This window comes from Chanodichthys erythropterus, chromosome 17 (assembly GCF_024489055.1).
Source record: "Chanodichthys erythropterus isolate Z2021 chromosome 17, ASM2448905v1, whole genome shotgun sequence".
In the NCBI taxonomy this organism is placed as follows: domain Eukaryota; kingdom Metazoa; phylum Chordata; class Actinopteri; order Cypriniformes; family Xenocyprididae; genus Chanodichthys; species Chanodichthys erythropterus.
In genome coordinates this window covers 15,625,727-15,640,619 of record NC_090237.1, presented here as the reverse complement: position 1 = coordinate 15,640,619, position 14,893 = coordinate 15,625,727, and the positions used below count along the sequence as shown (strand labels likewise).

Below are 14,893 nucleotides of genomic sequence, written 5' to 3'. Positions count from 1 at the left end.
TTAGGTTGATATATTTAAAAAATGAGCTTTCGGAAAGATTTTTGTTTGGGCGCAGTACCAAACTTTTTCACTAGATGACATCCAAGCTTCATTATTGACCATTTAAGGGTGCCTCCATTTATTTGAGTGATCCATATTTTTCCATATTTTCATACATTTTATGAAGTAGACATCCTGTTCAGAAGTAGTATGGGCAGTTTGGCAGTATTTGGCAGTTCAACCTCTAATAAACATATAATTAGAACATGTGTGTTCATTATAGCTCCATTGTTCTCTTCTGCTCCGCCTTCTCACAATAACGTTGTATTAGAAAAAAAAAATCTTTGCATGCCGTAGTTTACACAGGACTGGTGGGAAATTTGCATTAACATACCTTCATTATACATGTTATGTGGTTTATTGTGATAGGTGAACTGTCTTTGTAGTGTTAAGTGAGAGAAAGCTATGGCCCTTTTTTTTTGTTTTTCAGCTCCGCTGGGTGTGTTCTTAAACAGTAACGTTAGAGAAAGACAGTCTTTTCACCTTGCCAGTATAAATCGCTATTTTTTTTGCGTTTAATTTTGCCAAGATTTTTCAGAGATGATAGCCGAGATGTAATAGAATAATAATTTAATGAAAACCTAATTTTGACAAAAAAAATTGATATTTTTTTACTTTACTGAAAACGTTCCATCGCGACATCCGACGGATTTTCCCAGATCGCATCACATATATATATATTTGGTCAAATTAAAAAAACAGTTTAATTAAAATTAAAATAGTTTGGTCTGTATATTAATTTGTCATATATACGTTCCTTTGACAAATAAAAAATTGTTTAATTAAAAAAAGAATTAAAATAAACCCTTTAAATTGTGCTTATCCCCACCATGTCCACTTTTTGCATGCTTTTTGTATATGTGACACCAGGCATGTGTTTATGAAGCTGTGGTTTTTATGTTTGCAAAAAATAAGTTTGAGTAGCGAGTTTTGCAATTGCAGTAGGAAGTATTATTTTTCATAGTGTTACCATACTCACTATTTCTTTCTCTTTCTGTCCCCCTCCCCATCTCTCAGCTGGACAAAGGCTGTTCCCTGCACTTGGCCCAGCGGTGGAGTCAGCTGCTGAATATTCAGCTGCGCAGGATCCCTATTCTGTCTAAAGAGTCTGCACCTGGCCTCATCATGGCAACAGGTGGGCGACATGACAGCCTCTCTGCACTGTGGTTTAACACCTCTCGTATGTGCATGAAAGAGGAAATATTTGCACATTAGCTCTGTCTTTCTGTTGGTGTTGTTTTGCTTTTATAAACCGAGTGCATATAGGTCCCTTCAGAGAATGCGGTACACACTCTAATGATAGGGAGCAAGTGCATGCGCCTGACTTCTTGAGTTCACGCCTGGTGGAAAACATCGATTTTGCCCTCTCTGCACAGTTTGGAAGGCACTTCCTCCCTCTTGTATTCCTCTCTCTCCTTCTGCCAGCCGAAGCCAGACCTTTAATTAAATGATTATTAGATAATGTGCATGCATGAAGATGAGAGGCGCAGGAGGCTTGTGAAAATGTCTGCCCGATTCGGCTGCTATCGCTCCAGCGCAGATGTGCTAATTATTTGTACTTCACCCACTGGCTAATTATCACATACAAACACACTCTCACACTCGTCCACTTAGCCAGCCAAGAGCGGCCACACCACCTCAACATTGTTCTCATTGCAAAAAAAAAAAAAAAAACTTGTAAAGTGCTGCATATCTCTTAAGGAGATGAATGTAAATTAAGATCATTACCACTCAAATTAATTAATGACAAAACCACCTGCGGTGACAACAGTAAAATGCATGTCTTCGAGAAAAGGACAACGAGGGTTTCTTATTTCAGAGAAGGTGACAGACAGTATCTGTGTCTGGGCTTCTTTTCACGGTGGCAAGACAGAAGCATCTGACAGGAACACTTAGGGTGTCTCTCAATCAGCTCCCTATCCCCCGAGCTCGTAAATCAGTATATCGTGTACCCAAATTCGGCCACTGGTAAGGACAGTAAAGGATGCTGGTTCACTACACATTGGGACACTTATGACACCTATTTCCGGCGATGTGACATTACTTGTAATGTTTTTAAAGTACGTTATAATAAATTCTTTGCTAGTTACATGTACGTGCAATATTTTAGCCATAAATAAATTATAAATGTTAGCTATATTATGTTCATTACCTGTTTAGCGATGTATGTTTATGCTGAAATCTAATAAAATAACAGTTTGTGTTTTTGAAAATATCTATCACGTATCGTTATGTGTTGTGAGTTGGCTCATGTGATTTAAGTTTCGCACTTCAGAACTTCCGTTTAGGGAGCATAGTGAGCATCGATGCTCCCTGGTTTTCACAGTGCATTGTGGGACTTTTTAGGGAGCGAACGTTTTAGTGCCCTGGTAGGATTCCCTTAAAATGGCTGACTCCCTGATCAGTGCCCTGACTACTGCACTAGAGATCTGCTTGAGACACACCCTTTGTTTCTTGATTTCTTGTATCTTTCACTGCTTTCAGGGACGCATTAGCATCTACACTACAAATATGATGTGGTCAGATGCGCTTGTGACCATTTCTCATGCGGTTTACATCACAAAGCATAAAAACCCTATTTACATTTGTATTGAATACTGCCCTTGTTTCAGCTGGTCACCTGATATCATTTGTAATTGGGGCCTGTGAGATATGACACCAAATGCAGTGTAAATATTGACTGTCATCTTTCTCTCTCTCTCTATTTTTCTTATGCACAGGATCTGTGGGAAAGAATCTGGCCAATAAGCCCAATGTGTATGTATCCAGCAGCGCAGGGGTCAGATGGAGAGAGGTGAGAACTAGTTTTATCACACACTAGGTCCTTTCTCTGTGATAGTCTTACTGAAGTCCAGCAACTATAAAAAATAAATATATGTAAAATATTTAAGAAAAAAGGGTCATCCATGTCATCCATGGGTCTAAATTTGCTTACTCCACTTATAGTGCACTTTTGGCAGATATTGTTTGGTAGATGTTTTTCCTCTGTATTTATTTATCGAATGTCTTTCAAAAGATGTAATATAAGATGTAATATAAGTCTAAGGTGTCCCCTGAATGTGTCTGTGAAGTTTCAGCTCAAAATACCCCTTAGATTTTTTTTAATTAATTTTTTTAACTGCCTATTTTGGGGCATCATTAACTATGAGCCGATTTAGGCTGCGGCCCCTTTAATTCCTCACTCTCCCTGCCCACTGAACTCACGCTTGCCTTAAACAGCATAAACAGCATAAAGTTCACACAGCTAATATAACCCTCAAAATGGATCTTTACAAAGTTTTCGTTATGCAACATGTCTAATCGTGCAAGTATGGTATTTATTTGGATGTTTACATTTGATTCTGAATGATTTTAATTGTGCTCCCTGGCTAAAGCTAACATTACACACTGTTGGAGAGATTTATAAAGAATGAAGTTATGTTTATGAATTATACAGACTGCAAGTGTTTAAAAATGAAAATAGCGATGGCTCTTGTCTCCGTGAATACAGTAATAAACGATGGTAACTTTAACCACATTTAACAGTACATTAGCAACATGCTAACAAAACATTTAGAAAGACAATTTACAAATATCACTAAAAATATCATGTAATCATGGATCATGTCAGTTATTATCGCTCCATCTGCCATTTTTCGCTATTGTTCTTGCTTGCTTACCTAGTCTGATGATTCAGCTGTGCACATCCAGACGTTAATACTGGCTTGTGTAATGTCTTGAATGGCTGGCATATGCAAATATTGGGGGCGTACATATTATTGATCCCAACTATTACGTAACAGTCAGTGTTATGTTGAGATTCGCCCGTTCTTCGGAGGTCTTTTAAACAAATGAGATTTATATAAGAAGGAGGAAACAATGGAGTTTGAGACTCACTGTATGTCATTTCCATGTACTGAACTCTTGTTATTCAACTATGCCAAGATAAATTCAGTTTTTAATTCTAGGGCACCTTTAATTAATTTTAATTTTGCAACAGTTTGGTTTCACTTTTGTTGCTTTTAAATGTTAAGTCAGGATTTTAAGCCTTTTACTTTTTGTCAACTGGTTTGGCAATGGGACCCAAAAACATTGGAATAATGACACTGACAAAAAGAGGGTATGCACGTGACATCACTGTCGACCGTTATGACTGCGGTTACGCCCACTGAGTGACAGCATTGGTTTTCAGCGTGAATGCAGTGAAAAATACACAAAACACATCCAAAACGGGAAAGAGCTTTGTGATTGACTGTACAAATAGCTTTGACACAAAATCTGAGGAATATTTTTACAGACTGCTGAAAGCTACAGAAAAAGAAGCAAAAAGGTCGCTGCAATTCACAGAAACAGCTGGACTCCAGGCAAAGAAACATGTTTTGCAGTTATCATTTTGTGTCGAATTGTTGTATTTTGAGGTAAATCATTCTGTATATATTGTATTGTTATATATTGTGTTGACAACTCATCAATTAAATATTTACCATCTTATTTTTGCATAATTGGGTGTTTTTAAATAAACCCTTACAAAAACTATACAGGGCTGGAAGATATGACGATATATATAACATTGATATAAGTGATCACTCTGATTTAGACCTACCTGTATTGTATTTATATAAAGCGTTCACAGGCAGATTTGCTTTATGTGTTTCCCCGGCGTCGAAATCATATATATATAAATGTCAGGAAAAACGATTCCTGGCTGCATGCCAATATCCATGGATTAAGTTTTTTTGATATGTTATAAGGAACACTTTCGAGCCCAACCTTTAGTCTAATCGTTTTTTACTTGCTTTTTCACAGTTTCCTCTATTAAATCCAGTCATGCAGCTGGTTCTTTTGCCACTCAGTCCAGCTGAGGGAGCGCGTTCCAGCGGGAAAGTGACATCTATGCATACCCTCTATAGTCTGACAACATCTGATCTCAGATACTGAATCGGAGCAATGCATTTTTCTCAGGCACTCTTTACTTGAACTGCCTCTGACAGAAGAGTCAACCGCTTTCACGCATGTTTTTCTAAATAAAAGTCTCCCATCAGAAGAACATAGAATTACATTTGTTGTTGTTTCTTTGACTGCGCAATCCAACAGCTGAGAAACACTGCTCTAGACTATTCTATTTTATATAAAGGACTTTTTCAGTAATTTATTTTCTTCCATAGGGCACCAGTTGAGCCAGAATGCCATTGGTTCCACCTTAAAAAATGGTGTAAAATGCTGCTGCCCAGTACAATAGCACTTATTATATTCCCAGACTTTTTGAAAAGCATAGCAGCATTTGTTTTAATGGATATGTGTGTTCTTTAGGCCCTGGTTGGTCCTCATTTCTACACCTGGGGAGATCACGGCGGGATCCTGATGGCTATCGCGCAGGGCGGCTCCACCAAAACACTCAAGTCAGTTAGCATTTAAGGATCTAATGTCTCTCCTCTTTTAGTAAAAGCTGCCTGGCTATTATCCGGCTTTAGGACGTTACTGATAAGCTATATCTTATCTTTTGCTGGCTCAGATTCAGTACTAACGAGGGGGAAACCTGGAAGGATTTCCATTTCTCTGAGCAGGAGGTATATGTGTACCAACTGCTGACTGAACCGGGTGAGAAGAGCACCATCTTCACTATTTTCGGCTCTTATGCGGACCAGAAACACAGCTGGCTCATTGTGCAGGTCAACGCTAGTGATGTGCTTGGTAAGAGAGCCAATCAACCACTCTAGCGATGTTATATATACAGTATTATCCAACACTGAATAGATCCTAAAGTGTTTCAAGTATAACAAGAGTAAATAACTAAGGTTTTATATATTCAGGAAATGTTTTGTCAAGCCATTCAAAGTTTGTTTTGGCACGCTGTCCTTTTTCTGTTTCTACATCTGATGTTTATGTGCTTAGGTGTCCCATGCTCGGAGGGCGACTATAAACGGTGGTCTCCCTCTGACGAGAGGGGAAATGGCTGTCTGCTCGGCAGAGAGGTGGTGTACAAGCGCCGCTCTCCTCACGCCACCTGCTTCAACGGCGAGGACTTTGACAGGCCCGTCACTCTGTCCAACTGCTCCTGCACTCGTCAGGACTATGAGTGGTATGAGCTCAGACCCCCTCTGTCTACATTTTTCTCATGTTTTCATTGATTTCACCTGAATATGCAATCGATTTTCTCTATTTTATTGTGTCATCTCTCTCTGTTCCCAGTGACTATGGGTTTAAGCTGAGCGAGGATCTATCTCTCGAGGTGTGCATGCCTGATCCTGAGTTTTCTGGAAACCTGTATGCCCCGCCAGTACCCTGTCCGGTGGGCACCACTTACCGCCGCAGCAAAGGGTGAGAATGTGGTTATCTATCCCTGCTAACTGATTATATACACTATCGTTCAAAAGTTTGGTGTAAGAAGGTTTTTTTTTTTTGTTTTGTTTTGTTTTTTGGGAAAGAAATTAATGCTTTCATTCAAGGATGTGTTAAATTGAGAAAATGTTACAGTTTAGACGTTTATAATGTTAAAAAAGATTTCTATTTCAAATAAATGCTGTTACTTTTCATTCCTCAATGAATCCACAAAAATATTAAGCAGTGCAACAGTTTTCAACATTGATAATAATAAGAAAAATCGGCATATTAGAATGATTTCTGAAGGATCATGTGACACTGATGACTGGAGTAATGATGCTGAAAATTCAGCTTTGTCATCACAAAAATAAATTACAATTTTAAATATATTAAAACAGAAAACATTTCTTTTAAAATGTAATAAAATGCCCAATATTACCTTTTTACTGTATATTTTTTATAAATAAAATTGAATTATGAATTATCTTACAATACTGAACCATTAAAGGTGCCATCAAACGTTTTTCTACAAGATGTAATATAAGTCTAAGGTGTCTCCTGAAAGTGTCTGTGAAGTTTCAGCTCAAAATACCACATAGATTTTTTTTAATTAATTTTTTTAACTGCCTATTTTGGGGCATCATTAAATATGAGCCGATTTATGCTGTGCGGCCCCTTTAAATCTCGTGCTCTCCTCCCACGGAGCTCGCACTTGCCTTAAACAGTGCCTAAACAAAGTTTACATAGCTAATATAACCCTCAAATGGATGTTTACAAAGTGTTCGTCATGCATGCGTCGGATTATGTGATTCTGAATGAATTTGAGGCTATGCTCCGTGGCTAAAGCTAACATTACACACTGTTGGAGAGATTTATAAAGAATGAAGTTGTATTTATGAATTATACAGACTGCAAGTTTTTAAAAATGAAAATAGCGACGGCTCTTGTGCCCGTTAATACGATGGTAACTTTAACCACATTTAACAGTACATTAGCAACATGCTAACGAAACATTTAGAAAGACAATTTACAAATATCACTAAAAATATCATGTTATCATGGATCATGCAAGTTATTATTGCTCCATCTGCCATTTTTTTGCTATTGTTCTTGCTTGCTTACCTAGTCTGATGATTCAGCTGTGCACATCCAGACGTTAATACTGGCTGCCCTTGTCTAATGCCTTACATAATGTTGGGAACATGAGCTGGCATATGCAAATATTGTTACTGTTACGTAACAGTCGGTGTTATGTTGAGATTCGCCTGTTCTTCAGAGGTTTTTTAAACAAATGAGATTTATATAAGGAGGAGGAAACAATGGAGTTTGAGACTCACTGTATGTCATTTCCATGTACTGAACTCTTGTTATTCAACTATGCCAAGATAAATTCAATTTTTAATTCGAGGGGCACCTTTAAATTTGGTGGATACTTACAAAATCAATTTTTTAGATCTTATTTTTTATTATTTTAGATTGTAGAGGTCACTTTAAAGAGTATTTTTCTCTATGTAAAGCCAAATCACATCTATTGTGATTCAGTGCTGTAAAACAGCAAAACAAAAGAAAGTCCAAGGGGGTGAATACTTATTATAGGCTCTGTGTCCTTCTGGATACGGATTGTTAGCCACCATCAGCAGCAGCAGCCCGGGAGCATTATTAGATCTGCCACTGCTGTGTCACCATGCATCTCTCCTCTCATTATCTGCAGTCGAGAGGAGAGGATTTATTTAGAGCATGGACATGAACCGAATTTAGCTGAATGAGTTTAGATCTCTTGCTCAGTCGGTTGACTTGAAATGTCAGCTGGAGGAGGTTAATCACAATTATAAAAATGATTCCTGGGAAAATGACGAAATAATGTTAATTTCTATTATTTAGGTATGCTTAATATATTAGGACTGTATCTGTTATCATTTCACTGTGGAACTTAATCTAGATCTATTTTAAAGATATAGCCGTAAATTATTGCAGGTCATTGTATTTATGTGGTAATTTATTTAATTTCCTACAGTTCAATTAATGAAAAAGCAGGAGTTAGCATTTTCAAATAAGCTTGGAAAAATATTGGTACTTCTCAAAATATTACCTAAGCATCTTTTTGAACTAAGAAATTTTAAATTTAGAAGATGATTTCCACTGATTTCAAGGTCTGTCATCTGATGTTTTAGGTACAGGAAGGTGTCTGGAGACAGCTGCAGTGGGGGAGATGTTGAAGCTCGGCTGGATGGAGAAGTGCTGCCGTGTCCTGTGGGAGGTACAGTAAGAACCTCCTCCTCAGCTTACACAATCATCTTCTCTGAGCTCTTTTTATGTAACACCACACAGACCTTAGTCCTATGGGATGCAACAGGAAGTTCTAGAGTCACAGTTCATAACATTCACAGAAAAACCACAAGTCTTTTCAAAAGTTTGATGTCAGTAAGAATTCTTTTTAAATAATTTAAAGGTGCAATATGTAATATTTTTGCAGTAAAATATCCAAAAACCACTAGGCCAGTGTTATATATTTTGTTCACTTGAGTACTTACAATATCCCAAATGTTTCCAGCTATTTGTAAATCGTGAGAAAATTGCAATTTTAAGCAAGGCTCCGGGACGTGTGAGGAGTCGCCTGTCAATTGCGTCATACCTGCGTTACCCTCGGTTTCTGGTTTTATTTGTAGAAACCATGGAAACACCAAACGCTTTTATATTTACACATTTTAATAGACAAAGGAACAACTGTTTTGATATATTTATAGACAGAAAACTAATCATTGTTATATAGCTCAACACATTAAGTCTTATTGTTCAAATCTAATTTTCTTGATTTTTTTGTGAGTACCATGCTTTGCCATGCCTCAGAGGAAAACACTATTTTGTCAAGTAGCTAACATAGCATAATCAGATGCATTTTTATTTTTAGTAACTGTAATACAGCATTTTCTCCATCATACAATACATTTTAAAATTAATTGCATGCCATTTATCAACACAAGCCATCAAGCATTTAATATGATATACTAAAATCGATCTAGTTTACTGCAGTGTGTCTCAAACAAGTGTCACGCAGCAGCCGCTGTGCGAACACACAAAGTAACGTTATAACTTCTTTTTCAACACTCTCAAATGTATCTAATATGATAAACAGAGCTGTGTTACCTCATACTCATAAGCGGAAGCGGCGCCGGCGACTGTGTCATAATAAACGTTCTGCTGCTCGTGAGGCATGTTGCGCAATCGCTCCAGCGGCCTCATTCAGCTCCCACAACACTCGGTCCTGCTCTGCTTCATACCACAATAACGTTAATCAAATATTTCTATTCATTAAAAAAATTCTGAAAAAAGTATCATGTTTCCACCAAAATATATTAACACTTAACTATAAAATTTAGAAGTATTTTTCAATGTTAGTTCATGTTAACTAATAACTTTTGCTAATATAGTTACTAAAATTAACATAGTCACTAATGATAACAAATGGAACCTTATTGTAAAGTGTAAAGTTTTGATCAAGTAAATGCAGCCTTGCTGAGTATATGAGACCTTTAAAAATCTCACCAACCCCAAACTTTTGTACAGTAGTGTACATTTAATACACTAGTGAGTTTTCCAATTTTTAAAAACTATAATTTTTTAAATAATTTATGTAATTTTCTGGTTTGCTTACTGATCATTGCATTGTTTCGTTAAATATGTTAGTTATATGTTTATACTATATTCATAAATGTGTAAAATAAAGTAATTCTTCAACATGACCATATTGAGATGTCATGATGGACAGATACAATGAACGTTACTCTGTTGTTGTACAAGATGATGCCTCATTAATAAGTAATGAGTCATTACTCTGGCACCTCATGTAGATTTAACACACATTGAATACAGTAATGTGGACAGTCAGTCCTATAGATGGGATTTAAAAGTCTAATTAGGATTGTCTGTAGTGTGATCAAAGCCCATCTTCCCACAGAGCTGTTCTCAAGAGCCGTCACTGTCTAGACTGCCTCTTTTCTCTGGCATTGTGGTGCTCAGCCACTTGACCACGCTTCAGTGGCCGTGCTGATTGGATTGCCTTTCCGACTAGAGGACGCTAAGAGTAAACAAGGAGCCTTTTCAGAAAGCTCAGATCTGAAGCAGTGGGAGAAGGAAGTGATGTGCCATCAGTTTTCTTTTAAGATTAGCACTGAATTAAAAATGGAATGCTTCCCAGCTGAATAGAGGCTGTTAGCAAGTAACAACTTCCTTGTAGTGCCAGTGACTTTGAGATGGTGTAATATGTAGTGTATTTCCTTGGAACGAGCCTTATTTTATCTCTTGACTGAGACCCCTTGCCTTCTTTTTCTTTCTTTCTTTTCTTTCTATTTTTTTTAGAGAGTAATGAGTTTATCCTGTATGCGGTGAGGAACTCCATCCACCGCTATGATCTGGCCACAGGTACAGACCAGACGCTCCCCCTCTTGGGTCTCCATGAGGCGGTGGCGCTGGACTTTGATTATGAGAAGAACTGCATATACTGGGCTGATATTTCACTGGACACCATACAGGTGAAAAAACGTCTTTTTAGGGATGCACAACATATCAGTGCCATATATTGGTTACATAATTGTGATGCCTAAAGCATAAACAATAAAGAATTAATTATTTTTAGTTTTTAGTGTCTTATTTTTAATTTATTAAGACAAAATGGTATAACATATTTATATTATAAAATATATTACAAATTTATATTATAAAATATTAACTTCAATATTAACTAAATATTAATTTCAGTCCATAAAAATGATAAAATAAATATTTATCAGCTTTTTGATATTTTTACAATTTTGAACAATTTTTAAATATTTATTTACGCAGAGGCCATACCGATGAATATCTGATATTTTAATTTTCATATTAAAAAAAAAAAAGCATTCAATTTCTTTATTTAAAAAAATATTTTAAAAGATTTTTTTTTTTTTTTTTTTATTAAATTAGAGAAATTTTTATAAGCATTTTGTATGTTTTTGTGTTGTAGAGATTGTGTTTGAATGGAAGCTCTGGACAAGAAGTGATTGTCAAAAAGGACCTACTAAATGTGGAGGCACTGTCATTTGATCCCATCAGCCGGTTGCTGTATTGGGTAGATGCTGGTGCTCAAAAAATCGAGGTAATCCAATGTTAAAGCAACTACAGCACCATCAGTTAGAGACATTTGTTCATGTTGTCATCCTCACACTGTCTCTCTTCCAGGTGTCCAACTCTGATGGAGACCTGAGACGCACTCTGGTCAACTCTTCCGTGGTGGAACAGCCTCGAGCCCTCACACTCATGCCAGGAGAAAGGTATGGTGTTCCCATAATCCCCTTTGTTTTCCTTAATAGTCCGCTTGCTACCTGTGTACTAAGCTGCATGTGCTGTCTCTCTTAGCTTGATGTTTTGGACAGACTGGGGCGATCGCTCAGCCGGCATCTACCGCAGCTGGATGGACGGATCCAACATCTCCTGCATCGTGTCCGAGGGAGTTCGCTGGCCCAATGGCATAACGGCAGACGAATCATGGCTGTACTGGACGGAGGCATATGGAGATCGCATTGAAAGAGCAGACTTTAATGGAGGCCACCGCACTGTGGTAATGGAGGGTCTGCCTCATCCTTATGCTATTGCCGTTTTTAAGGTAGGCTCATTGTTATCACTTTCTGGGAATGTTGCAACTGGTATTCTATTAAACAGTGTCTTTAATCATAAACTCATTGTTGAACTGGTCTTTGTTGGTGTAGAATGACCTGTATTGGGATGACTGGTCTAGAATGGGAATCTTCAAAGCACCTAAATCAGGCTCACCAGACAGTGAGATGTTAGTGGGCAGACTGACAGGAGTGATGGATCTCAAGATCTTCTACAAGGGAAAAAACAATGGTCAGTTCTTAAGGAGACAGTCCTCCTGAAACATGGAAAATACACCATTAAAGACGGCATGAAAGTGTAACAGGCAGTAGCCTTTAATTTATTTAACAACCCCACAAAACCACACTTGTCAGCTTGTATTGTTGAATGCAAAATAAATACAGATTTTCAAAATGTTATTTCGAAATATATAAATTACAGTCACTTCCTTTGATGATATTTATAATGGGGGGGTGCATTATTATTGTAGTTCTTGCATTTATTGGACAAGAACACAGGGTTATCATCATTATCTAAAACTAAAGCCATAAAAAAAATTCATTGTCATTCGAAATAAAATAAACGTTTATCATTTTCATTTAGTTTAGTACAGAAGTAAATTAAACTAAAACTTAGTGAAAACTATACAGACCTATTTTGAAAATATGAATAATGAATAAAATGACAAAAACATAACAAAATCGCAAAAACTATATATAAATATAACATAAATCAAAATGAACAGAAAAATATTAAAAGAAAAATCAAATTCAAAATATTAAAGGTACTCTAGATTCAAAAATTGAATTTACCTCGGCATAGTTGAATAACAAGAGTTCAGTACATGGAAAAGACATACAGTGAGTCTCAAACTCCATTGTTTCCTCCTCCTTATATAAGTCTCATTTGTTTAAAAGACCTCTGAAAAACAGGCGAATCTCAACATAACACCGACTGTAACGTAACAGTCGGGATCATTAATATGTACGCCCCCAATATTTGCATATGCCAGCCCATGTTCAAGGCATTAGACAAGGGCAGTATTAACGTCTGGATGTGCACAGCTGAATCATCAGACTAGGTAAGCAAACAAGAACAATAGCGAAAAATAGCAGATGGAGCAATAATAACTGACATGATCCATGATTACATGATATTTTTAGTGATATTTGTGAATTGCCTTTCTAAATGTTTTGTTAGCATGTTGCTAATGTACTGTTAAATGTGGTTAAAGTTACCATCGTTTCTTACTGTATTCACGGAGACAAGAGCCGTCGCTATTTACATTATTAAACACTTGCAGTCAGTATAATGCATAAACACAACTTCATTCTTTATAAATCTCTCCAACAGTGTGTAATGTTAGCTTTAGCCACAGAGCATAGCCTCAAACTCATTCAGAATCAAATGTAAACATCAAAATAAACACTGTACTTACGCGATTAGACTTGCTGCATGACGAACACTTTGTAAAGATCCATTTTGAGGGTTATATTAGCTGTTTGAACTTTTTTATGTTAAGGCAAGCGCGAGCTCTTGGGGCGTGGAGCACGAGTTTTAAAGGGCCACACACCCTGAATCGACTCATTTCTAATTATGCCCCAAAATAGGCAGTTAAAAAAAAATTAATTAAAAAAAATCTATGGGGTATTTTGAACTGAAACTTCACAGACACATTCAGGGGACACCTTAGACTTATATTACATCTTTTAAAAAAAGGTTCTAGGGCACCTTTAACACTGGTGCAACATGAGTCATCAATATTTTTAATGTTTATACAAGAAAAGAAAAATATTTTTTAATGTGTGCATTTTTTACAGAATTTGTTTTGTCAAGCTAACAAACATGCACTAAAAGCCACAAAACTCAGTTTTGATATAAAAATATAAAATAGTTTTTTTTTTTTTTTTTTTTTTTTATTGTTTCTCCCCTGTAGGTCAGAATGCTTGTGTGGATCAGCCATGCAGTCTTCTGTGTCTTCCCCAGCCTGGAAACAAACGTCAGTGTGTTTGTCCCGACGGAGTTTCCAGCACCATCCTACCCTCAGGAGACCGTCAGTGCCAGTGTCCCAGTGGATACCAACTCCGCAATAATACATGCGTTAAAACAGGTCTGACAGAAACAAAAGTGTCAGCTCTAAATCATAAATGAGCTTGTTCACACGTTTCATAAGTGAGTTTGGTTTAATTGATGTTTTTCTATCTGCTGCCCATCAGAGCACACCTGTTTGCCAAACCAGCACCGCTGCGCTAACGGGAAGTGCATCAGCAGCATCTGGAAGTGTGACAGTGACAACGACTGCGGCGACATGAGTGATGAGCAGGATTGCCGTGAGTGATATCATCAGCCCCGCCACCTCTGTCTCATATAAAATGACACAAATGTATAAATGTTGAATTTCATGTCTTTCTCTCTCTGCAGCTACCACGTCCTGTGACCCTTTGGTTCAGTTCCGCTGTGTGGCCTCAGGTTCCTGCATTCCACTGGCCTTCAAGTGCGACCATGAGGATGACTGTGGTGATAACAGTGACGAGGAGCATTGTGGTATGCATGTGTTTAGGGCTTAGTGATATATCCAATATTCAAGATATATAAGATGATTTTGCTGTTGATATAAAATTAAGTGGTATCACAATATTTTATTGCACTACTTAATTGACCATTAGCGCATTACAGAGCAGTTTAGAGATTACACCCCATCTTGCAGCTTGCAAGTATGAAAAACGTTATGATATATATTTTTATAGATTTTTATTAATAAAAAATTATTAAAATTGAAATTAAATTAATAAAATTAGAAACAAATTAAAATTAAATAAGTTTTTAGTTGAGGTGCTAAAATGACTAAAACTGAAACAAAAAAATTAAAGCTGAATAGAAATATTTTTCTAAAAATAAAATGACTAATATATAAATTAAAACTGAA

The 14,893-nt window shown here is 36.8% G+C and overlaps 1 protein-coding gene across 2 annotated transcripts in view; it reads left to right on the top strand.

Moving 5' to 3' along the window:
• The window catches only part of sorl1 (sortilin-related receptor, L(DLR class) A repeats containing), a 68,965-nt gene that overhangs the window by 34,829 nt on the left and 19,243 nt on the right, over positions 1-14,893 (top strand). For both annotated transcript variants that reach the window (XM_067364861.1, XM_067364862.1), the window contains 15 exons: positions 1,057-1,174; positions 2,760-2,833; positions 5,329-5,417; positions 5,531-5,709; positions 5,911-6,097; positions 6,208-6,336; positions 8,511-8,596; positions 10,696-10,868; positions 11,339-11,470; positions 11,554-11,645; positions 11,731-11,977; positions 12,081-12,219; positions 13,904-14,077; positions 14,184-14,297; positions 14,389-14,511. In XM_067364861.1, the coding sequence (XP_067220962.1) occupies positions 1,057-1,174; positions 2,760-2,833; positions 5,329-5,417; positions 5,531-5,709; positions 5,911-6,097; positions 6,208-6,336; positions 8,511-8,596; positions 10,696-10,868; positions 11,339-11,470; positions 11,554-11,645; positions 11,731-11,977; positions 12,081-12,219; positions 13,904-14,077; positions 14,184-14,297; positions 14,389-14,511 (2,056 nt within the window). The remainder of the gene's footprint in view (positions 1-1,056; positions 1,175-2,759; positions 2,834-5,328; positions 5,418-5,530; positions 5,710-5,910; positions 6,098-6,207; positions 6,337-8,510; positions 8,597-10,695; positions 10,869-11,338; positions 11,471-11,553; positions 11,646-11,730; positions 11,978-12,080; positions 12,220-13,903; positions 14,078-14,183; positions 14,298-14,388; positions 14,512-14,893) is intronic.